This window comes from Varroa destructor, unplaced genomic scaffold (assembly GCF_002443255.2).
Source record: "Varroa destructor unplaced genomic scaffold, Vdes_3.0 BEIS01000001.1, whole genome shotgun sequence".
In the NCBI taxonomy this organism is placed as follows: domain Eukaryota; kingdom Metazoa; phylum Arthropoda; class Arachnida; order Mesostigmata; family Varroidae; genus Varroa; species Varroa destructor.
Window position 1 is genome coordinate 32139194 of NW_019211454.1, and position 24459 is coordinate 32163652.

Sequence of the window (24459 nt, forward strand, 5' to 3'; positions counted from 1 at the left end):
TAATGATATTATTTCAGTACCTACATAAGTATTTAAGTAAAATATTACTTTGTTAGGAGTATTTGTTTAGCGCTACGAAGGTAACCTCATCGACTGTTATTTCATGGTAAATGATACAAGATATGCTGTAAATATATATACAATATAGCATTTACTTCTATTCTTTTAGCAGGGTGTTGATGCTAAGAAATTTTTGTTGGAAAAGATTTTAAAATTAAGTTAATATATGTTTACAAATACTCTTTTACACTAAGCAGTCTAACCAGCAAGCAAGGCTGAGCGGAGGTTGAGGCTCAAAAAATTCGATAAGGAATATTCCGCGATAAAACAACGTGATTTCAAGCAAGCTTTAAGTAGACTGGAAGCGCCGTTAAATAATTTGGGCATATAGAATGAATAACGTGCGTGTGAAGAACTTAATAGCGCATTTCACTAATTTAGATAACCGACTAAGAACAGACTTCCTGCCGGAAAGGTTAATTTCGGCAAAAATTTAGTATTTGTTATGTACTTTATACAGCAATCCTGTTAGCGATGCTTTCTGCCGAACGGGACAGATTATTTACTATTATTAAGCGTTTCCATTTCTGAGGATTTTTTTATCGAAGCGTGCCTTTGAAATAAGTATGCTTTCAAAAGCAATGCTTAGAAACACAATTCTACGATCATCACTAGAGAAGATGATGCTGTATAATCATTTACTAACAGCTTAAGCAATATTAAAGGTAGGTAATATTTGTCTACCACAGGTTAACATGAAGTTCTGCTGTGCAGTATGAAGCTAGGTTTGGGTGCTCCAGGTATTTACACATCCACGAGTCGCCCTTGGTTAGAGAAGTGAGGAGGAACAGTAACAATGTGTGTACTCCAAAGCTAATTCTCCAAAGCTAACTTGATTGTACGGAAGCCTATATACCTATGACGGCTATGCATGCTTATGACATTATTAGTCATGTTAAATTCTGACTTAAGCTGGTGAGTATTCGCAATGCAGTGCATGTGTGAACAGTATTGTTTTGCTGAAACGATCCGCTATATCAATAAAATTGTCAAACTTTTTGTAAGTGCAATCACATGTGACACGTTGTCAACAGGTATTTGTGGTACAATAGGTATGATGCCATACCTTGGCATATACACATTTCTATCAAGCTGAATTGTTCTTTGAAGCCATGAAATTCACATAAGCGGCATTTAGTTTCATTACATTTGGGAAGCAGTGGCTTATGCAGCCCCACTTTCTCCAATTTGCTCATACATACACAGGGTGGGGCGTTCGAACTCGGACGAACTTTGGCGGGCTGCTGTCACAGCACGCATGCATTCATTGGCTATGCTTAGAACTAGAAGACCAGTACTTTCTAAAGCAAAGCAACAAACTTAGCTAAAATCACTGTCGTTTTCGGAATCTATGCGAAGATCAGCTATTAACCACCGAAACGAACCCCCTACCGAGCTTATAAGTTTATTTATTTGATAGTGACATGGTTTACATTATTGCCTGTTTTGTGAGACTTTCCACTTCGTTTTGCGCCTGTTATGAGGGGAAGTAGGATCAAAGTATTTATTTTTTGAATTTTTTAGAAACCATTAACAGCAACCCAAAGCTATTCACGATATGGCTATAGATATTCTATCACTAAACACTTGTTTTATGTGAAAGCCTTGAGATACCCATTTTGTCCCACTCCTTTGGCCAAAGTCGATGGGTTTAAAAGCAAGGCTAAATAAATACACTTGAAGATACGTTGCATTAGCGCATCGTTTATTCTACAGGAATAAGCAATAAAACTCGGTGTTATGATTCAGATTGCATCCCGTTTGCAGCTTCTCTCGTACTCGTGGCACACAGACTATCATGCTTCTATTAAGATACCGAGTTTATGAGTTGTTTTAATTTACTATTACTACAGGCATCCACACTGCCCCGTTTTCGCTATTTTGTCGATATTTCTAATAATACTAGTATTACAATATTTAAAAAAAACATTATTAGTAGTTCCTCTAAGGGCAAAACTATCCAGTTTAGCTTTTAGATTTATATATATTTATAGGCTTTTAGTTTTATCTACATAATTTGATACATCTCCTATAACAACAAATGCGATCAGATAAGATTCGAACCAGACATCCTGAATACCAACTACTTTTTTTTGTGTATTTCCGTGCAACTTTTAGCTATTACAAAAAGCTTCCCATGAGGTGTATTCACGCGATAAAAAACTAGCACAGATAAATTTCATGAAACGAATATTTATATAAGAACTGCTTTGTCTCTCGTTCACTTTGACCCCACGCTTCCTAACCTTAAACACTAATGGCTCTCACCTTAAAATTTTATTTAACGGTAAATTTTTTTTGCACGTAGCGCGTTTGAACGACACAATGCATACCCACCAATATCGCTTGATGCACTATTGAAAAGTTAACTGCGCATTAAAGGCACGCACTAGTGAGTAGTGTAGGCCCTAAAAACGTTATCGCGGTGAATGACGGTTATATTAAATAAAGATCGTTAGGAATAATGCTTCCAGTACATGCAAGGAAATAATAAAAATAAATGTTTTTTGTTCGGATAGTTCTACACGCAACTTGTAAGTAAGAGTCCAAATTTCGATATCCCAATAACGTTGAATGGCTCTGCGATTTATTCTGCATTGGGCAACCTCAACGTGTACCATAGACCTGTAATAAATCGACTTGTAAAACCATTTTCACTGCTCATATTTTGGTGCCACGGATACGTCTGCCGAAATACGGCCGTTTTTTTTTACCTTCACGGTTAGCTATCATGCTTGACAATTCGCACGTCTGTAACAGCGGCGCCATGATAAAAGAGTGGCAGGGGCAGGGATAACTTAATATATTAACTCTTACCAGCACACCACAGAACTCCCATTGTGCAGACTTTTCTGCTCAAATCTCCATTTCATATTGCGGTGCCAACCCAGTAGCGTGCATCCGTCGTATTTCGACTGCCTGCATCCCCGCACCAGGGTGCTCTTTGAGGAGCAAGTTCAGGGCAGTATGGTCCAGTACCCGAAGAGCAGTTCAAACGACGTTTTTCCCAGGCTCTCACCTATGGACGTGTCATGTAAACATGGGATTCGAAGTAAGTTTTTCGGACATGCACACGTTGTATCATCGTCTGGTCCGTTGTATCGTGATCTCCATCCAACTGCGCCCAATGTTTTTTTATCTGAGGTGGTTTACCGCAGTCCCTAAAATAACACTGCAAGCTCCTAATGCCGAAATCAGAGCAACAGACGTCGCCATCCAAATTAATAGGACATAGACGAAGCGACTATTACCGAAACATAGCTAAAAACTAGTTGATACTTCCAGAATAGAGACAATTCAGTGGGCCTGAATGTTTCTGTTTTTATGCGTTAAATGCAGAAATTGGAAAAAAATGTTTTCTAACTCTATACACATCGTTTTTATCATCGTCATCAGACGTTATAATACCTCTTGTTAACTTGTATATTAAATAGGGCGTCAGTATTTACAAGCGCTTAACCGGTAAATGGTACCTGTTAGAGGAATTTAATGCCCGTAAATTAGTAGTGCCTTTTCAACTCAGGATGCAGGCTTCCTTTTGTTGTTGTTTTATTTATTTATCAAGCTGAACGCTCTGCCAATAGATTCAAATCAACGCGGCACTTTCGAAAATTGGCGCCAGGCGGCGGTGTTGTTTCTACGTGGCTCGAATGGGGGGCAGCCATCTTGCTGGCCGACCTGACTGCTACCGCTGTTACTACCTCGGGAGCGCCACTGGCCCCACTGTTGCTACGAGTTTTTCGAGGTGATTTCGTGTGATTCACAAGTCTTCGTTGCCGTCTAGTGACTGGCACGGATCCACCTCCGACATCCGGTGAGTACACCTGCTGGCCACGACGTTCTCAGCCAGGCTGTGACCGGTGCCTGTAGTCCATCGTCACTCATCCGCTGGTGCCTGCCTGTTTTTGTACCGCCTTTCTGCCATTCGTATCAATCACCCTGCTGCTCTGTTGTTGCCGCTAGTACTACTGTCTATCTGCGGGCGTTGCTGATGGGGGCTTGCTATTTTTCGGCCGGGCCCACTGGTCACCACTGCCTTGACCGGCTTCGAATCTGACTCCAACATGCCCGCTAGCCTCACGCCCAGCCTTGCGAACTTGCTCATGCGACGCCAATAGCTGGATAGTAGACGACTGCAGGCAACCTGCGACGGTATCTCGCTAGCCGCATCAAATCGTAGCTGCGGTATCTTATGTGGGGGCGGTTGCAGTGACGTGTGCCGCTGTGCTAGTTACACTTTATTGAATGGTCGCTCGGCGGGTCTGTTAGTCGGTTGATGGCGGATAGAGTTACGTGTACCTCTGTGTGAGTGGGTGAGTCGAGTTGCCGTACGACGACGCAATGATGGCCGGCAGGCCGTCCTGCGCTCGGTGTATGTGGTTCATGTGAATTCGTCTGTTTGTCTGTGTGGTATTCCTTTTTGTGAGCTTACATATAGATCTTGTCGCTTTCTTGCCCCAACTGATATAGGATACGCTTCAACTGATACTGCTTTCTGCTGACTGACGGTTTTTTAGTTGGTCGCAGTAATTATCGATTATCGCCTACTATTAACAATAAGTGTAATTGGAAAATAAGATTTATTTGTACGTGAGAATTGGCAAGAAGTAGTCTGTTTTTGGAGGGTATTACTAGTAAAGTACTTCACTAGTAGCAGCATCCGCTACTACGGTGCCCAATGATTGTATCAGTTAGCCGAACTCCATACACATACGGCGAGGCGTTTACTGACTAAGTGAAATCTGCCATATTTAGTGCATAATGTGCAACGATTGAATTTGCTCGCTTTGTGGTGTGGCATTTATGATATGATAGTGACACCCCCCCCCCCCGCCATACGCCTCCTCTGATACAGGTTTTCGTTTGTCAGTTTTGTGCCTCTTGGGCAAAGCTACGCACGTAATTCCACGAACCGTGTAGTTTTGCTCACTTACAGCTCTTTCGGGTGGCCAACTAGTAGCGTGAAACCAGTTTGTGAATAGAGTCCGCAACGGTAGGAACCGTAAGAAGAAGCAGCAAATGCAAGATGCCACGAAAGGTGCAACTTCTATTTTAGTCGACTGGTGTACTTCTGTCGTTCTGTGCCGGTGTCTGTGCGTATTCGATTTAGTGGCAGAAGTAGTTATTATTGATGGCGTCAATGATTTCATGTGCTGCTTTCTACCGGTCATTCTGATAGCCTGAAGCGATGGTGGCCGATGCGACGGATGGACGACCTCCTTTTGAAGAGGAAACGTTCGTTCCGCCAACAGCAAACAGTCCCAGTAGCGGCAGCGGTGCTGTTCATAGTAGTATTACGACAACGACTATTGCCATCGCAAGTCAACGCAACAAGTAGTTGGTTAGTTGCGAGCTCCCAACCGATGGAACGGCATTCTTGTGCGAAGAACATTTTTTACTCCACTGTGATTCCTGCCACCGAAGTTACCGATCTTATGACACGTTGAACACGTCTTTTATACGAAACCTGGTTGACCGAAGTCAGTCAGTGATTCTGTGCCGAACCAAATAAGCTGAAGATATCTGCCTGCTATCGTTTAGCCATTCTGTTGTTAGTGTATAAGTTGAGTTGACATGCCCTATGCGTATGCACGGTTGCACTCTGCTCTGTCATTCAACTCTGCTTAGTGAGAAAGGTACGAAGTCTCTTTAAAGAGAAACCTGTTGAATAAATAGGCAAGCGTCCGCGATGAACTAGGAGCCTGCTTGCTGTTGCAAGGAAAAGAGGCAGACATTAACCTTTCTGGCGCGCAGGTTAACTTTACATCATTTTGACAGGAAATAAAGCAGAGACTGAGAGAAAGAGCAAACGAGCGACCAAGAACTTGTAATGTTGTTAACAACCCGATAGTTTCGATCCATGTATGGAAGCAAATGTTGTAGGGCTGTGTTTTGCTTTGCCGTTGCATATATGTCTATTTAATTGTGTACTAGAAGGGGGTCCTGTGTGTGTCGTGCCTAGGCGAGAGCCGTCGCGGAGAAACCGGTCCGCTCTGGCGCAGCAGTTGAGTTACCCCGAATAAGGGCTCTTTCCAAAATAGTTAGGTTGCCAAGATTGTATACCCGATTTGTTTTATTTTGGTTCTAGTTTTGCCACATTTTGGCCGTTCTATTTTGCCTTGTCTGTCTTGAGTGCAGAAACACTTCCTCGAGTCCCCGCATCGAATGAGATGGCCTTTTTTGTTCAGCAAGCAAAACAGACCACCCAAATTGCAGAACGTATCGTCGAGTTCTATAATTTCACCCTGTTAGTGATGCCAGGCTTTTGAACTGTAGGAGCAAGCAATCTGCTCCGCGGGCGGCGACGGCAGCAGTAGCAGCAGTTTGACGACGGATGTGACTTACATGACCACTGACCGACGACCTATACATTCACCGTGAGCTATAGCGAAAAATGGCTGGGCCTTGTGTGTTATGTGCCTGTGTGTGAATAGATATGTCATTGTGTGTTGATAATACTGACATTTTTGTGAATGACGTGTGCTCTGCCTTGCTGGGTACGCTGTATTGTGGACCGATTTGCGTTAAAACATGCTCCCGTCGCATCAGTGTGGGCAGGTCGCGCCTAGCACTTCGCTATGCTTGCCTATTTTAGGTCTAAACGGCAGTGAACATCGTACGCAGATTGTTTTGCGGTAGTGCTGTTGCCAATGCCATACACAAATATCCGTATCCATGACGGAGTAGCGAATAATCGAGTCGTTCTGTTATTGCTTAAGTGCCCTTTCTCACTCGCTCTTTCGTTTTTTTCTCCTTTTCCACGTATCTCTGTTTGTCACATACTCAGGTACCACTCGATGTTCTGGTAGAGATATCTAGTAACTCCGGAATATTCACCTTAAAAGTGGGAAGTTGCACATGCACAGTGGACAAAGGCTTGTTTGAGTAAATATATAGTATACGTGAAGTACACATGAGCACAATCTGGACGTGCCCCATTCTCTCGCAGTTGCTATGTCACCAGTGTTGCAGTGGGCCCACGCTTGTTTTATTTTTACAAAGCCTTGGTCTGCATAGAATATGCAGCTTCACACAAACTAATTTTTCACTGCATGGACGGTAATGCTGCTGCGTGCTATTGTGGTATTAAAAGCTCAGAAATAAAAATAGATCTATAGGATTCCCTTTCCTTTACAAATAGTCCTGGCTTCTAGAGCTACACGCCAGCAGATACTGCTGGAATTGCACTAGTAGAGTACATGCAGGGTAATTAATTGTGTGGATCATCGTAAGCGTAAAGAATATTATTGCTTTTTTATTCTATAATGTTTCTGATAGTATTTTAATTCCATATCTAAGAATAGGCAGTCGAAATTGATTCGGTTTGTTTAGGAGCTGTTTCATTATGAAAATCGTTTTACTACAACAGGGTCCTTATGTACCACCGCTGTTACTCTATTTCAAAGCCCCATTTCCTATCTAAATTCAGTATCTCGTAAACACTGTTTTGCATCATTCGATGATCGTTCGCTGTCCGGTGTTTTAGGCCCTGCCATCGTGATCCGTTTATAGCCTACTCCGCCGGCAAGATGGGCAACGTCTTCGCCAACCTGTTCAAGGGCCTTTTTGGCAAGAAGGAGATGAGGATTCTCATGGTCGGGCTTGATGCCGCTGGTAAAACGACTATCTTATACAAGTTAAAACTGGGCGAAATTGTAACCACCATTCCAACCATAGGATTCAACGTTGAGACTGTCGAGTACAAGAACATCTCGTTTACCGGTAGGTTAACTCCTGGGTAGGTAACCTGTTGGCGTAGCTAATGGACCAATTATGTGTCGATTGTACACACAGGCGTACACTGTGTTCACAGGTGTTATTATTAATATGGCAGAATTATTGGGAAAAATTTTTGAAAGAAAGTATTATTTCATTAAGAAAAAAGATTATCATATGAAATAAATATGACGATCGTATTACCGTAAGCGTCGGAAAATAAATATGACGGTTGTATTGCCAAAGATGTATGCCTATGATTTGAATAAGGCAAGTTCGATTTACATTTTTTTTAGGTTTTGTTATTCTAATGGCATCACGTTGTTATACGTTAAGTTGTTACCGGTATGAAAACATGATATATTAGGCAAGACAGACGGTAAATGTAAGTAGTATTATTATCTATATTCCCAGCCTTCGTAATAAAGTTGGACAGGTTCATGGTAAAAAATGCCGCTATATTGCTTATGTTTTTATTATATCAGAATATTCTCTCTATCAAATAATAACTGATCTGATAATAAGCAGCCTGGTTTAATATCTACCTATTGTTTTATATATTTGGTAATCTTTCTCGTTATTTCATGTTAGTGTGGGACGTTGGTGGCCAGGACAAGATTCGGCCATTGTGGAGACACTATTTTCAGAACACTCAAGGTCTCATCTTCGTCGTGGATTCAAATGACAGAGAAAGAATAGGTAAGTGCGCAATTTCAGTATGCTATGAGAATGTTATTATGACATGGTTTTCAGGTTAACGACCCGCTTGCATGACGACGACTGCTTAAATAGTTTGGATTGCAAGATTTGTAACTACCCTGCAGTTTCCTACCATGATTGTGGTAGTATAATTAATATATTCGTTTTTCAAGGTAAATTAATATTACTACTAAGTACCGGTGAAGCCTCACTTAGGTAAAAATTCAAATCGTAGACGTTTACAACGCTTGTTTGCGCTCCTTTCGCGGATGACGAAATAGCCACTGAGTTAAAACGACAAGTATCAAAGACAGTGATTAATAATATTATTCATCGACGTATTTAAGTGATTGCAAGGATTTACTAATTAGGTGTAGTAAACGCCTAATTATAATATATATTTTTTACGAAAATACTTTGTTGCCAATACAGACACCCGTAAGGGTTATTATATCTAGTTTAAGACGACCAACCATACATCCTCTTTAAATCGGTAATATTTCAAAATGCATATGACTAGAAATTGTTTTATTTATTTAAAAAGCTTCACCGGAGCTGAACAGAAATTATTTTTTTGAGGTTACGTGTATCGTTAATCAGAGCTGATTTCGTTAGTTTTGAGGACTAAAGAATTCTGCTCGGTTGGGGGAGTAAGCATCAGTCTTTTGGTGAAAAAAACTGGAGATAAAATTATGGGTTGAGGTTCTCTATATTAACGCATGGGTCTGCAAATACGACGATGCATCTGCAGACTCACGCATTAATATACAGAATGTACATACTGAATTTGAGCTTTGTATTTTTTTAGAATCTGGACTCAATGGACTTTTTTTTTTTTTTTTTTAAGTGATCTATAAACCTAAGGTAAGAGGTTAACAATTTGCGAAGCAGTTTGTTGTGCTGGGGCCAATAAAAACAATATTCTAAACGCCAGATTGCATTCTTCCGGAAGGCTACGGCCTTCTGGACCCATTGAGACCTGAGTCGCTTTGGTCTGAACATTAAGCATTTTTCACCTGGCCCTCGCAGATGCTATTTGCCATGTACGCTCGCACCAGTGGTTGTGGAAAGAACCGACTCTGTCATTACCTAGCTTTCTGAATGTTCAAGTGTTTTTTTTGAAATTTACTTGATGCGTACTTGCGTTATTTAAAGAGTGTATTACTAAATTAGACCTGAACTTGACAATTCCTTCTCAGGGATGGCATGCATCAAATAAAATTGAGAAGACAGGAGTAATGAATGACAAATTTTTGAAAGGATAATCCTATCATATAATTTGGCCAACAAAAGCTACAAAGCAAAATGCTATAATGAACCGTCTATGAAAGCCATAATTCAGCTGTTATTCTACTGCCTATTTTTAGCTAGCCGTAAAAAGTCTTCGTTAAGTCGACCTTGATCTCCGCTCGGAATCTTTGTTATAAGTATACACGTACATCTAGAGAAGGCTTATGCTGATAGGTATACACGTACATCTGGAGAATGTTTGTACTGATACTATTATAGTTTTAAAAGATAATTTTTAATTGCCTCTTGATTATGTTCTGAGGATTTTGATCACCGCTCGAAACCTTCGTATTATAGGTATATATGCACGTCTAGAAAAAACTTGTGCTGATACTACTAGTTTAAGGATAATTTTTAATTGACATTCAAAGGCTTATAGGTCCCTACTAAGAACGATCAGTTAAATCTGTATAAAACGCACTGATATTGTGACGGTGTAATAATTTGTAAGCAACACCATGTGCCCGGAGAATGCTACATGATTTTTGTCTGTAGGGAGCAACGTTTTTGTTCTCTTGCTCACAGACGCCTGTACGACTCAATCTTAGACCAAAGGCCTTCGCGCGGCTTTATAGGCATTGCTTAGTGTAAAGGTTAGGGTAAAGGGCATCATACAGGCAATATCGAGGGACAGAGCTAAATATAATATACACCACCTTAATTTATTGCCTGGATACTCACTGAAGGAAAGATGATGCGAATTTACGAAGAAACTGTATATGCGCCCGGTTTCGAGCTTATGATATACTATAATATTGATTTTTCCAGGATTTAGACTTTATTATTTATTCTATTTTACTTTTTCTTATTTTATTGATGCTTTTATATTTTTTATTGATTTAGATTAGATAAGTGACAGGGCACAGCTCCATCGTTATCAGATGAACATGTTTAATTTTCTTTTTCTTCCTAGCGCATAGTTATTTCCAGTAATTTGCTGAGCTGAAACTTGTTCGGCCTGCTACGTAGGGTTTCATACAATACAGACAATGGGAGGATCATGTGGAATATTGCGGTATATATATGTGAATTAACTGGTCGGGTTCGTCACTGTTAGACACTGATTTAAGAATTCAACCAGGTTCAATTCTTGATTGTTGATTACATCACATGGTTTATTCGAAGCTACGTTATCAGCAGCTATTTCAATGTAATAAGTATCATCGTAAGGTAATACGTCGGAATAGGTGGTTGTCGCGTGCCCAAGTGATCGGTGAAAGGTATAGGATTCGTAATCTTGGATCTAATGGAGACGTATTAACTATAACTCCAGTTGGCAGAAGATGCATATATTTAAGATATAACGCGTCATTTAACAGGTCTTAAGCTGTAGGTGCAAAGTAGTTATTGAAATTTACCGAGCTAAATATTAAATATATAAATACAAAAATAAACTAGGTTCATTTTATTTTCTGGACATGAGCAATTCGAAGAAAAGTTATTGCGAATACATGGTTTTAAACATGGCGCATCATTCAAAATAGGCAGTTTTTTCACGGTACCACCAAGGTACCTTTGCTAGTTCGTAAATTAACATAATACTCAGCATGAGTATATTTCCTGGACTCCTCCGAATAATTTGTTCGAACTTTTTTACATCAGTCGCTTACTTTCTTTTCCTTTCATACATTCTTTTTCAACAAATTAATGTGTAAAAAATACCAGTGTGATCATTTGCTGTGATCTATTTTCAAGGTGTCGATTCGGAGCTTTATAGAAATATATTATATCGGTTATCTAGATTAAAATTTAGTTTAAAGCATTCTCTTATTAGATCCAGTTGTGAATTATTAAGATGCTAATTTTAGAATCTCAAATGAGGGGCGAATGTTTGTCATTAGGATTTGGGGAAAGCAGAAGAGCTTCTGACTTTGATATTGCAATTAATTATTATACTATAGCTACTATTCTAAAGAAGCTTACCTGTTTCCTGGTGTTAATAGGAAACTTGTGTTGGTGCCTTGTATTTTCGGCAAGCAAATATTGATTCTGCTAGTTTTCGCCGTCTTACAAAATCTAGACTTGATACATTTTCACTTTCATTGCATTTTAATTTTCATAAGTAAATAACATGGGGTTGCAAGGTAGGGGGATTAGGTGCCCTTTTGTTTCTTTGAGCAGGGTATTTTTCATGGCTCTAAAATTTTAATCGTAATGGGTTATTTTACTGGTAGCTCTACGCCATCCATTAGTTGCAATAGGCCTATTTGCTCGAGCCTGATTAAATGATAAATCTGATAATTTGACTAAAACGGGGTATTAACGGACACAAGTTTGAGCTTCTGATCTTTTGTAGAGGCGAAGACTTGTTAGTAAGTTGAAGAATTGCTCGACGAACGACTCAGCTCGGTTGTTTTCAGTGTGATGCCTTTACGCACCTCAAGATGTTTGTGGGGAGTGCCTTTTGAGATGCGGGGTGGCTAGGTAGTTGCAGAGTTTGCAGAAATCCGTTAGCTTTGGATCTATTGATAGAGACGAAAAGCTTTTTTTGAGGGTTTCGAAAATTGAGAGCACCCGCTCCGATAGAATCAGACTTGAAGCTGCTGGGCCTGCTCATGTACGGGAAAGCAAGTGTGACAATGGTGTCGTAAGTGATTCACGTGCGATATTATTTCAGTGCGAACGAGCTGCCAATCAGCAACCCGTGCTTCTTTTTTTTCTGGCGGTTTCTAGGTTTACGAGAGTTGACGACGCATTCATGAGCCTTCGTTTTAAAGTTAATATCGAGCTTACTTGCGGAAAGTGCGAATAGACACCGAACTGAAGCACTAACAATTTTGCACAAAGAAACGAGCAAGGCTTTCTGATAAATGAATATAGGGGTTTCAGCAAAGTACAATGTGAGATTTATGGCGAATACAGTAAAAATGGATGTATCCAGTTCCTTATGTATCCAGTCACGCAAGTTCCATGTGCCCAAAAGGAAATTGGTAAAGACTAGCGTGGATTAACTTTCCGGTGTATTTGAGACTTTTATACACAAATCAGTTTCGATTTGTAAAAGCGGCCTCCTTTAAGAACGAGCCGTATGATTGTGCATCAGGCACTCCATAGAGGGACAAGGAAGATTTCACGATCTTCGAGTATGGCTAAATTATTTTTATTAACGCAAAGCGTCGATTAGTTGTCCAGCATACATAGTGAGAAACCTTACTGTTAGTTTACAAACAAATACTTGGTAAGCATTTTTTAGCGTGGTGTCCGAAGCTTAGAGAGCGACCACACATTGCACATACGAATGAGAGAATATGGCAAATACCAGAGGAACATGGCAAAGGATACTGAATGAGTGAGTTGGATGCTCAGGGGGTAGACGCAGCAATGAGATTGGATGGAGCTGGGGAAGATGGAAGACGCAGAAGCCCTGAACATCAACAAAGGATAACCCATTTTGCAGTAAGTGGATTTAGCAAAGAAAAGAAACCAAAGAAGGGCAATTTATGAAAAAAGTGTTGTTAAAATACGGCATAATACGGTCGAATAAAAGCTAAGTGAGGTACACATGTAATACTAACTAGACGGAAAACAGATGTGGGGCGGAGGAAGTGATAAGGACTTTTAATTTTTGGTGCTTTGATTGTCAATTTTCTATAATGTTTTGCTCCATAGTAGAATAGAGTAGTACGACATGTATAAAGCGGGCTTTGATCTCTTTATTCTACGTGCATGTTTCCCTGTCCGTTAATCGCTGGTTAGATTCACATTGTGACAGTATATTACTGCTGCCATATTAGTGGCAAATCTTTAGCATATAGAATCCAGGACTCAAGAAAACAACACTGACAGAGCAAGACACTAAGTGGGCGGCCGGTGGTCGTTGGCTTGCTTGCAACAGATGATGACAACGAGGGTCTTCGGAATGTGTTCGCGTTTTCACTGATGATTTTTCTCCTGCTTTGTTATTGCTAATGTCAGTGTTGTTCCTCTTGTCGTCACTGCCGTTGCTTCTGCTTCAGCTGTGTCTACTTGATGGATCGGCAAAGTAGGTCAAAAAGAAAAAAAGGCAGCACATCTCTCTGTATGCCTGTTGCTTCATTGCTATAAGTCATGGAGAAGCTGTAATAGGGTAAGAGCAAATTTAAAAAAAAAATTAGAAAAACGTTCCTCGGGGCAACGGGGATGGGGCCCCGAGTATGATGGACTATCGGACAGTCAGATGGAGGAGCAAGCGGCCGAGGATATCGGTTTATGGACGGCTAAATGGAATGGATCAGTAGCCAACGCCAAAAGGGAAGAGATCTTTCAAGCGCGATATTCCTGTTGCTACCACTACTACGTTTTAGATGCTAGGAAGTTTCTTTGTGCCTTGGCTGTTCACCGTCGCTGTCGCCGGTTTGTCGCCTTAACTACCTTCTGAAGTTGCCAAAAAGGAATCCCGCATAATCACTGAAAAGTGTATCCGACTGTGACCGTATTAGTGACGTCAACGTTACAGCAACATGTGTTGATAATGTGGGCCAAAAAAATTAATTCCATGTTGAAAAAACGACTAAGCTAAAAACGACTAAGCTCGACTAAACTGATTGCACCAGTGAAGTTGAGTAGAAGAACACGTTACATGGAAAAAAACAACGAAAAGGTGGCACCGTTATCGTTATTTAGGGCAAAATACATGAAGCTAAGACAGCGTTGCCAGTTGTTACTGTATGACTGTTGGTTATGTACTACGCAGTAGATCAATTTTGTTCAGTCTGCATACATGTACACTCCCCGTTTAGAGGAGAGAAAGAAAAGAAGAACGGAGAGGTAGTCTGCGCTAGTTTGAAGAGCCGGCAAGTGAAATGGCTTAATTTATCGTTGTGAACTGAAAGGAATGCGGAAGAAAGCAATATACATTGGCGGAACTTGCTCTCTGCGTTCGATATAAATGACTAGCGGGACGGAGGTGGGCTGAAGAGGTGGTTGACGCTCGAAAAGTGGTGGGTAACAGCAGATAACCTTAAACAGCAAGGTACATAAGAAAAGATAAATCTTCGATATCGCGATTTCATCGTTTGCGTGTCGGTTATTACCAAAAAAAAATCTTATTTTTTTTTTATATTTTATCTTATAAAGCATTGGTTGATACTAAAAATATTTTCTAGTTTAATTGAACACCAATGATTAAGTATGCATTGGTTAGTTCCTAAAAACGCAACGAAGTGAGCAATAAGCAACATCTATACAAAGACGGCAACGCAAGCATCTTCTTCGAAAAAAGCTGCCGTTCTGCTAGTTGGCAGAGATTATAGACATCAGGAAACACCATGCGGCTATCACAGCTATAAGGAATGTGTCAACAACAGGTCATACGGGTCCTAGCTGCTGAATTGGTTTAGGAGACTAGAAATTAGAGGCGTCGAGTTTATGCTGGCGTTTATGATGACTTTATTGATGGATTATTAATTGTGGCCTTAGCTGTTGTTATTTTGCAGTTTTTTGAACCTTCTAAAGTTTTGTCGGTAAGGACATTACATAATCAATACCCTGTATCGCATTACTGTTATTCGCGTGTTCCACTGTACTAGAATGAACCACTTTCTTATTGTAGGAGCATCAGATTGAAACCAGAAGTTTACCCATTAAAAAGGCGGGCACTGCTACTAGCGTGGTTTGAGCCGTTGTAGGTTAAGTGTGTTATTGTTTGGTATAATAGCTGGTTGTTGAAAGGTCCTCTCCAGCTGTTGCAGAGACAGGACGCAGACAGACTGGGACAACGATGGTGGCGATGTATGCACTGCTAACAAGGTACGACCCCGTTGAAACTGAACTTGCTGAAGTGTTTAGAAAAGAATGGCGCTCACATCAGCAAAGGCATGTTACCCTGTTTTTTTCTGGCCATATCACTCCATAGGTATGTAGTTCCGGATTTTTTTTGGCCAGAATATAGCTTAACATAGTTAATTGCCTCATCTGATCATTACAGCTGTCATCAGCCTCACATGACAAAAGAGCTGCTCTTCTTAAATCTGTCGCGCGTAGCTAAATCGATATTAATAATAAGACCACGGTTCGATTGGGGTTCACGTTACTCGTGTCTGTTCCGTTGTAGTATTATTGTATTCTGTACTTTCATCTCATGCACACTTCGATTTGTCCTAGTATTGTTGCTTGTGAATGTGTGGCCTCATGAAACAGATTTATGGTGCATTAGAGCTGTCTAGAGTAAATATTACTGGGCGTCTTTCTTCGTACTCCCTGATGCACGTCTTCGCGAGGTAGAGCGTTGCATATTAGCGAGACTTGGTGTGAGGTAGTCTGCAAGATGGCAAACCGCGGAGGGGGTTAAAGGGGAGAGGCGGCTCCGTGAATGTTAGTCTACGGGAAACCGAGTTGTCCCGAGAAGGTAGCGAAGGTAAGATGTGTGACTCAGGTACCGAACGAGAAGCGAAGAAGCCCGAGTTCGAGTCCTGTCGCATGCCGTTAAATCGAGAACGCCGCGTTAATTATGAATAAGACGAATAATGTATATATAAAGTTGTGTGATAACAATAAGACGTATTCCTATATGTACATCTACGCCTGTTCCAGCCGAAAGGTGTATACAAATACATCCTTTCTGATCTTGAACATTACTATCGCTGCTGGTTAGTTCGGCGTAAGAATGGATTCTATGCTTGTTAATTACAGAAGTTAAAGTTGTAGATTTAGCCGTATGGTCAAGGGCTGTAATATCGAACTGCGGCATTTCGTTTTCAGGAAAGTAGACAACACCAGAATAGACAGATCAGACCTTAAGCAAAATCATATCTTCGTATTTTTCTGCTGGCTTCCGTTCTGGTCACGGTCTGCCGTCTCGTCTATATTTTTCTCACTGATGTTTACAATGATTAGTCGTGTGTCCTTGTCTAATTACAGTCAGTGGCACCTAAAACAATCCAACGCTATGTATTTCCCAGTAGTGTGTTATCGCCAATTGCCGTCAATATTTGCATTTTGCATCGATTCGATTCCTTTTGAAATGCGGAAGCAATAAACCAACATCCCTAGCCATAGCGGTATCGTGACCCCAATCATCAATGAGAAAATACGCAAAAGACGTTATATTCAACGTTACTAAAAACGATAACGCTATAAAAGGCAGAAATACTGCTCTTATGTCTATCTCGATCCATTTATGTACTAGACTGTTATAAGCGAGTCCAGCGAACTTTGAAATTGATTAATCTTTGAACTACGCACGTCTGAGAGAAGGCATTTGATTGGTGAATACCCCCCAGTCTTCTAAAAACTTGTGTGTGAAAACCGCTAGAGTTTACTAACAAGTTCAGAAAAATATTTTTTAGTATATGAAAATAAAAGCTCATGCCGCAGTATTGCGAAAATTACTGAAGATTTGTGAAGACAGGCAAGGAAGTAAACGGGAGCTCAGAAAAGGTACAATGGGGCAAATGTTGCAAGGACGGGGGCTGGGAGCTGGAGCGATAAGGGCGAGCGAGAAGGTGACTAGATCTCGGGACCCGAAAAACAAGAATGCGTTGTTGCAATTGAGCAAGATTTTCACAAAAATAGCTTGCAGTATAAGAGACAAAAACTGGCATTTTAGATGAAATGTGTTAATTATTATAACCTAAATACTGAAAGACGCTGAATAAAATTGGTCTCCGTGAATTGACCCCGGGCTAGTTAGAAATGTGAGTGGTGCATAGTACGTCCGCCCTGAGCATACGGTCGCCATAGACGAGAAATATTTCAGTTTCTACTGCCAGCCGAAAAGCAATTTGGCAAGAGAGCAGCTCGAATAGATTCAAACCTCATCGCCATGCCTCCTTAATCACTTTCTGGATTGAGCAAGTGAGTACATATCATTGGTTTCAACACGCTTCTCCTTCAACCTCCTAATCTAAAACCGGATGATTACGGGCCTTTTCTGCCCTAAAAAGGCAGCTAGACAAGCGTATATCTAACCAGTGGATTTACTCCGATCGAGAAGTTAACTATGGGTACGCGAGTTGTAAGTATATGGCTATTTAAAGCCTGCCAGAGCACTAGGGAAAGTACGGACGTGTAATTAAAAATCATCACCTTTGCCCAAGTTGTTCGTTTATTTTCCAGTTTGAAAGTCGATTGTCAAAGAACAGTTTTGAAGTCCGCCAGATTCGCATGTAACAGCTTTATGTATACATGTATGCACATACATCTTTCGCCGATTTTCTACAGGGGTAAGAAAATGATATCCCATAGACGTAATCACCCTTGAAAATCTAGTTGGCAGTTGATAGCTTGGTCGTTTTACAGTATATCATTAAAACATTATGTGACACTAAGTATTTATTATTTAGGTTAATTGGAACTGCTTGACAGACGATTTTCTGCCGGCGTAGCGAGCGATGCTTGACGTACGGATTGGTTGTCCTGATTTGTGTTGTGGTTTTCAAGCATTCTATACATATAGAAGTTGACAATTTCGTTTCCGATGTGGTAGCAACCGCTTAAAGAACAATGTCAATGATCGACATAATTATATGCAACCGTCGCCACAGTGGGCTGCGAAAAATCTCATGCTTATCTGATTCAGCTTCCAACATAGACATCGTTGAGTCTGAATTATATTTTTCCTCGCACAGTCCTGGACAGACGAGTACTTTCATTGATATATTTAGTACCTTAACGGCAAAGTCATCGGTGCTCTTTATATACTATTTGTCAGCTTCAAAAGGCATATGTCAGACCTGCAAAGGCGTTTTTTTTCATTCAAATAATACAACGAACGACCAATGAACGTAGAAGACATGTGGGACATTATTGCTGCTAATATTATGAAGGACTGTGAAGTTACTACAAATTTATTCGGTTGGTTCACTATTCCAAAGTGTCTACTGGTAAACCCCTATAATAAAATTGGGAACCCACAACATTCAATTGAATCATAAAAAGTAGTTGTATCTAACGAAAAAACGTAGACACGAACGTATTATGAATTATTTTATTCCTGACAAGCATAATTTACTTTTAATTAAGGAGAAGGGATTTTCTTTTAAATCTTTTTCAGTTTAAGGTTTCGAGAACAACTCGACTACCGACAGCTTTTAGAGTTAATAAGCTCTATTATTCCACTTGGCCTGCATCTGTTTTTTTCAGGCAGTCGTTCTTTCACTTCTGCTTTTTCTATTGCGGTTGCTATCGCCGTCATTTTTGCGCTCCCTCTGTCTTCGTAGCTGCCGCCGGTGCCATTTGCCGCTCCTCCTGCCTTTTATTATTGGTGGCGCTACTACAACTGCGTTTATTATTTGGCTACTGCGGCCCTTCGTCTCTGTCGCGTCGTCGTTTGTCTTGGTCGTTGTATATCATAGCCAGCCCAGGCCTAAAGGTGCTCGTGCCTCCTTTCGTTGACCCTTCGTAGTGACGCAGCCTATGCGAAAGAAAAGGTCCATAAATAGTGCTATTTGCCAGCCAGCCAGCCAGCCGCAAGTCTCGTCTTGCCTTCCTTCATTTAATATGATTGTGGGTCAACGACAGTGTAGACGATAGGGTTATAGAATGCCTATATGGCTGCGAATGCGGGGCGGGATAGTGTGGGCTAGCATTGCGTTCGTTCATTCACTTCTCGACGTTCTTCGTAGCTTGGACCTCTGGAAGGACTGTCTTTCGTCGTTTTTCTAGGGCCAATTCGTTGATTCGTCTGTCCATCTCCAGCAGCGGTCAGCATCTAAAGTTGAAGATGGGCTCACTATTTTTGTTAGTGGCAGTGGTATCCGCCAAATCCTGATACATAGCCTTGCAGAGAGGTAAGTCATGAACCCTTTCTCCATTTCGGCGTGCCGATTGGAAAAGCCCCGAACGGAACTGTACGATGTAGGGTGACGCATAATGTGTACGCAGTGCACAGACAGGAAAATCTAGTCTATGTGGAAACGGTTGACGGTGAATGGCAGACTAAAACCTAGAGGTGCATGGCGCTGTGCGGCGAAGTTAGAAAACGGTAGAGACAACGGTATAAAATGATGCCTGGGTCGACTTAGGATTTTAGGTCCAAACTTAAATTTTGCGGCAAGATAAAAGACTCAAACCCAAACTTACATTACCAAAAGAAGATGGAGAGAGGGGAAAGATGGTTGCTGTTTACCACCATTACTCATTCTAGATCCAAAGGGAGAGCAGAAGCGAGCCCAGGAGGAGGAAAGCTTTAGAAAATGCTAGAGTGAAAGAAATAGAGAAGAACGCGTGATGAGGATGTGTAAAGAGGAAAAACTAGGATAGCGACAGAAAGAACAGGATGAACTTACGTCGGGTAATGAAGAGCCTACTAGGGTCCGCCTTGCAGATTTGCAGTGGCATTTAAGAGATAGTGGGAGATGAAAAGAATGACCCAGGACTGGCCCGTGTGGTGCTAGTGGTTCTTACAGCACAGAACGGAGAAAGCGAGGTAATAGAAGCAGTAGTAGTAATAAGAAACAACGAACGGGACAGAAGTCGCTCTCTGGGAACAATGACGAGAACGGGGACATGCTGCCTGACAGCAAATGTTAAAGCGTTGCGATTGGCGAATGGCTAACAGGGCACAGGACAGATGCACAATCAAGCAGATAGGAGTAAAGATCGGTTGTTCGGGAAATGGGTAACCAGCAGCAGATTGGTGGCAGAAGGGTCCGAGTGGCGCGGGATGGTGTCGTGTCGAAAACAGTAGCCGCACGGTGGACCGAACCGACTGTTGTTTCAACGGGGGACACTGGGGTGGGTGTGATATAGGGTAGACTTGTATCAAAACAAAACTCATTCGTCTGGAAGTATCTCCGGTTGGTATATACACAATGGAGGAGCCCAAGGAGCACAGATGACTAGGAAGGGAGAGCACGTAGTGAGATATGTAGGGTGATTGCTCAAGGAAACGACTAGGTTGTCAAATCAGCTTTGTAAAGGACAGGCATAGAGAACAACAAAAAGTATAAGCTACAATGTCGTATATTGGAGAATGCAGAAGTTTTGAACTGTTGATGGAAAACGTCTTCGGAATGACAAATCCGTTTTCCAAGTTTGTCTTCAAGTTGCTCAGTCATTATAAGTGCGAACTTCGACATCAAACCCTAGATCAACAGAAGCTCACCGTAGGCGTACTCTACCATGAATAAAACGGTCCTTGCTTATACGGCGTCTGATTACTTTGTACTCCATAGTCGTATGTTATGAGACAACGAAGCTTCGATTTTATCGTTAGCTTGGTATTGTTGTAGTTATTGTATATTTTGTTTGTGTTAACGTATTATTGTGAATTTCATTTCAGGTGAGGCAAAAGAAGAACTAATGCGAATGTTGGCCGAAGACGAACTCCGAGATGCCGTCTTACTGATTTTTGCCAACAAACAAGATCTTCCCAACGCCATGAATGCAGCTGAGATCACTGACAAGCTTGGTCTGCATTCGCTGCGCAACCGGAATTGGTACGTTATGACCTGATCAGCTTTGTCAAAAATGGTGTTCTTCAAATTTGAGTTGCAGCACGTCATTCCTGTAGGGAACGACAGAGCATTACGTACATTTTTCTGTCCTCGATATTAAGACATTTACTGTCAGTCAGCGGAGACTAACCGATAGTAACTCAATCAAAGAACGATTAATCAAACATTTCGCTGGGGTCGTTAACGTAGCGGTTGCGGGGAGTTCCACTTTAGCGACGCACTTTGCATACCGAAGTTAGTTTCAGGCCCACAGTTTTTCTATGCAAAGATGTTATGTCTCAAGAGTTGTCAAAAAGGGTGGCTATCTGTGTCCGTTGTGAAAGATTGTGCTCTTGGACATTGAAACTAAAAATCGAAATCGTCTTTTCCTGAAGATCCAACTTTGCCACCTTTTGCGCCGATTCGCATTTATTGGTGGGTTCATTCACACCCTAGACGTTTTCATTATCACTACATTAATTCCACCAGCCGCGTTCACGGTTTTCTAGTGAATTCCCAAAAAATACTGTTTGATGCTGTACTACTGGACAATCTGTGAACGTGTCGCAAACCTTCTCATACTAATTTTACTATTTTGTATGAAGAGGTAAGATCTAGCACAAATTGGCGAAGGCGGAACTCTATGCTAGGCGAAATTCACGAGCAAAACCTGCTTCGAATGCCGATGTATTTTCCATACAAGGATATATACATGACCTAGTGTATATAAGCATACCTAAAAGCAGGTGCCTGTGTGTTATAAATCTATGCAAATATGTGTATTCACGCAGGACACGTATTCTGTACCAACATTTTCCTTGGTTTGTGTTCTGTAGCCCCTGCCCAAGGGCACTGTGGCTGCCTCACTACTGATATTGGTGCTGCTACTGTCGGTTGTTTCTTAAATGAACAAGATGGTAAGTAACATGTTCCTAGCTAGGTCTGTCTCTTGCTTCCCTTGGTGGTAAAAGCTGACGTGTCTACTACTATACGAGGTCCGTACAATCGTAAGTTATATTACAGCAGTAGTTACAAAAGCAGATCTAGAAGTGATCGAGAGGTAACGTTGGTCCTCGTTTTTTTTGTATGGGGAGAAAGAGAAAGTCCGATAAGCAAAATAGTAGCTGGGCAGCAGCTGGACCACCTATGCGCTGGTTCACTAGATTCGGATATTAGCAGCGGTAGTGCCAGCAGGAGCTGCTTTTGCCGTTGACAGAGAGAAAGAGAGCTCCTTGGCCAGCTTCATGGCAGGAAGCCTTCGGCTGGGCTGCTTAATGAAAACAGAGTTGCGAGTAACCAACAGCAAGCGTTCTGACCGCCGACACGGTCCGCAGAAGAACCTTCGCCTCCGACCTACGGAGAAGGAACAGAATGTAAGCGCACCTAGCCAGTTCTTGTGCTGGTTGCGGAAAGAACCCATATGGAAAAGGAGGCGTGGAGATGTAGATGGGTCGGAAAACGAGGCAATGCTACAGCTGCGTAACTATCTGCAGTCCTTGTTCCCTCGTCAACTCTTATGGTTGCATTACCAACTCTCCGCTCTGTTCGCACTGTTCTTTTTGTTTTGGTGATATCCTCCTAGCATAGCCCAAGTTGTGTATGGCTGTTTGTATATACGTGCATCAATAAAAGGCAGAGTAACGGCTACCAGCAACGATCGTACGCTAACTCATGAAGACGTTCGTTGACTCCACACGTGCAAACAATAAAAACGACTTTTTGTTGCACATTCGCCTTTGACAGTATTGTCAGATTTACAACGGTGGTGGCGGCGGCGTCAGCCACTTAATGATGTTATGGAACGAGTTCAGAAACGTCTTTAAAAGGAACACTTCAACAAAAGCATTATCACCGCGCTTACCGAAAGTGACGAAAATGCTAATCTTACGTGTTTTGCTATTACATTAACAACAATAATGTATATACAAAAGCACCTGTAACATTTGTAATGGCGATGAGACTATCAACATAATAAACGAAAGAAACCTTTGCTCATAGTCTTTTACTTTCGATTTCACAATAGAATAAAAACGGCAAGTTAGCTGCACTAAACTTGTCAATTGCGTTCTCTAAACTCTTATGTAAGCAGGTTAACCACAATAGAGTATGGCACGTTTCTTTCAATGAAGTTTACACCGACTTTCCATCAAGCGAGCCGTGAGTGTGGCGCCTAGGGTAATATCGTTGTCAATTTCGAGTAAATCGTGCGATACTCAACGCTGTCATCAATGACGCTCTGCATCTATTATATACGCAACGTGATCCTAAGGGAATTATCAGTAGACGTCAGAAAATTTAAGGGATTTTTATGAAAAGGCCTCCGTTTGCTGGTGTGTCGTTCAAAACTCTTATATGTTCTGTGGCCTTCCAGGTATATTCAGGCGACGTGTGCCACTTCGGGAGACGGCCTTTACGAGGGCCTGGACTGGCTCTCGAACCAGCTCAAAAATCAGAAGTGAGAGCGTTGTTAAGTGGCTTCAGGACGCCCCGCACCAATCAACTAGCGAGAACGAGAGGACAAGAGAGAATGGTATCGATCATCATTATCATGATCATCATTATCAACAACAAAACAGCAGCAGCAGCAACAACACTGAAAGACAACTCTATAATCTATCCGAGGGAGAGAGAGCAGGAAAGGAAGAAAGAGAGCCAGAAAGAGAGAAAGAGATAGAAAGTGATGTAAGAGTGTGTGCATCATTCGCTTCCTCCCTCTACTATATATAGATACACAATGGAAGTGAACGCAGAAAAGTGGTAGGAGTGGAGAAAAAGAAGTTCGGTGTTCATCAGTACGGCGGCAGTGTATTTGTGTATCTGTTTGTACACACGAGAGTAACAGTAGTAGACAATAACCATTAACTATCCATTCGCTCTCCTTCCCTCGCCGCACCTAATGAAGGCTTCTGTTTTTCTCCAGCCGAGCCGGCTGCGTCACGGTGACGTGAGGAAAAGTACAGAACTGGTTGAAATGTAAGGACGACGATTATGGCGATGATGATGGTAACGATGATGACGATGATGATGACGAAAATATGATTATAACATGATGTGTATAACATTATAATGGGTTTAGAGCTGGTAGCCTTAGTTAGAGTAATAAAACGTAGGGGATGGTCAAGTATAAAGAATTAAGCAATGGAGAAAGGTGGCGGGAAAAACTACGTTGGGCCGGGCGGATACGAAAAAAAATTAGGTATAGTAAAAATACGATGGGCAAAGCAAAACGAGCGAAAGAAAAGTAGAGAGAAAGAATGAAGGCACTGGAAGAAAAACCCAGGAAAACTATAAATATAGGTAGATATGGAATAGGGAAAAAATGGTCGAATGGGACTATAAA

General features: G+C 41.4%; 1 protein-coding gene and 1 long non-coding RNA gene across 6 annotated transcripts; one reads left to right on the forward strand and one right to left on the reverse strand.

Annotated features, from left to right (window-relative positions):
- Positions 1-1744: 1744 nt before the first annotated feature.
- Positions 1745-3644, reverse strand: LOC147758527 (uncharacterized). The gene is made up of 2 exons (XR_015321698.1): positions 3534-3644; positions 1745-3242 (listed from the first exon to the last, which is right to left on the reverse strand). It is a non-coding gene; the product is annotated as an uncharacterized LOC147758527 (long non-coding RNA).
- A 77-nt stretch (positions 3645-3721) lies between these two features.
- Arf1 (ADP-ribosylation factor 1) lies at positions 3722-24428 on the forward strand. Of its 5 annotated transcripts, none has more exons than XM_022817545.2 (5): positions 3722-3874; positions 7547-7782; positions 8368-8475; positions 20966-21122; positions 23491-24428. In XM_022817545.2, the coding sequence occupies exons 2-5, from the start codon at positions 7590-7592 to the stop codon at positions 23576-23578; spliced, it is 546 nt and encodes a 181-aa protein (XP_022673280.1). In that variant the 5' UTR covers positions 3722-3874; positions 7547-7589; the 3' UTR covers positions 23579-24428. The 5 variants fall into 5 exon arrangements, with proteins under 5 accessions (XP_022673280.1, XP_022673281.1, XP_086836861.1 ...); XM_022817546.2 differs by lacking the exon at positions 3722-3874 and adding an exon at positions 4235-4373; XM_086980735.1 differs by lacking the exon at positions 3722-3874 and adding an exon at positions 4414-4432.
- Positions 24429-24459: the final 31 nt, after the last annotated feature.

Coding starts and splice junctions, on each gene's coding strand:
- Arf1 (XM_022817545.2), top strand. CDS start 7,590: ATGGGCAACGTCTTCGCCAACCTGTTCAAGGGCCTTTTTGGCAAGAAG. Junction 7,783..8,367: donor CAAGAACATCTCGTTTACCG/GTAGGTTAACTC, acceptor ATTTCATGTTAG/TGTGGGACGTTGGTGGCCAG. Junction 8,476..20,965: donor AAATGACAGAGAAAGAATAG/GTAAGTGCGCAA, acceptor ATTTCATTTCAG/GTGAGGCAAAAGAAGAACTA.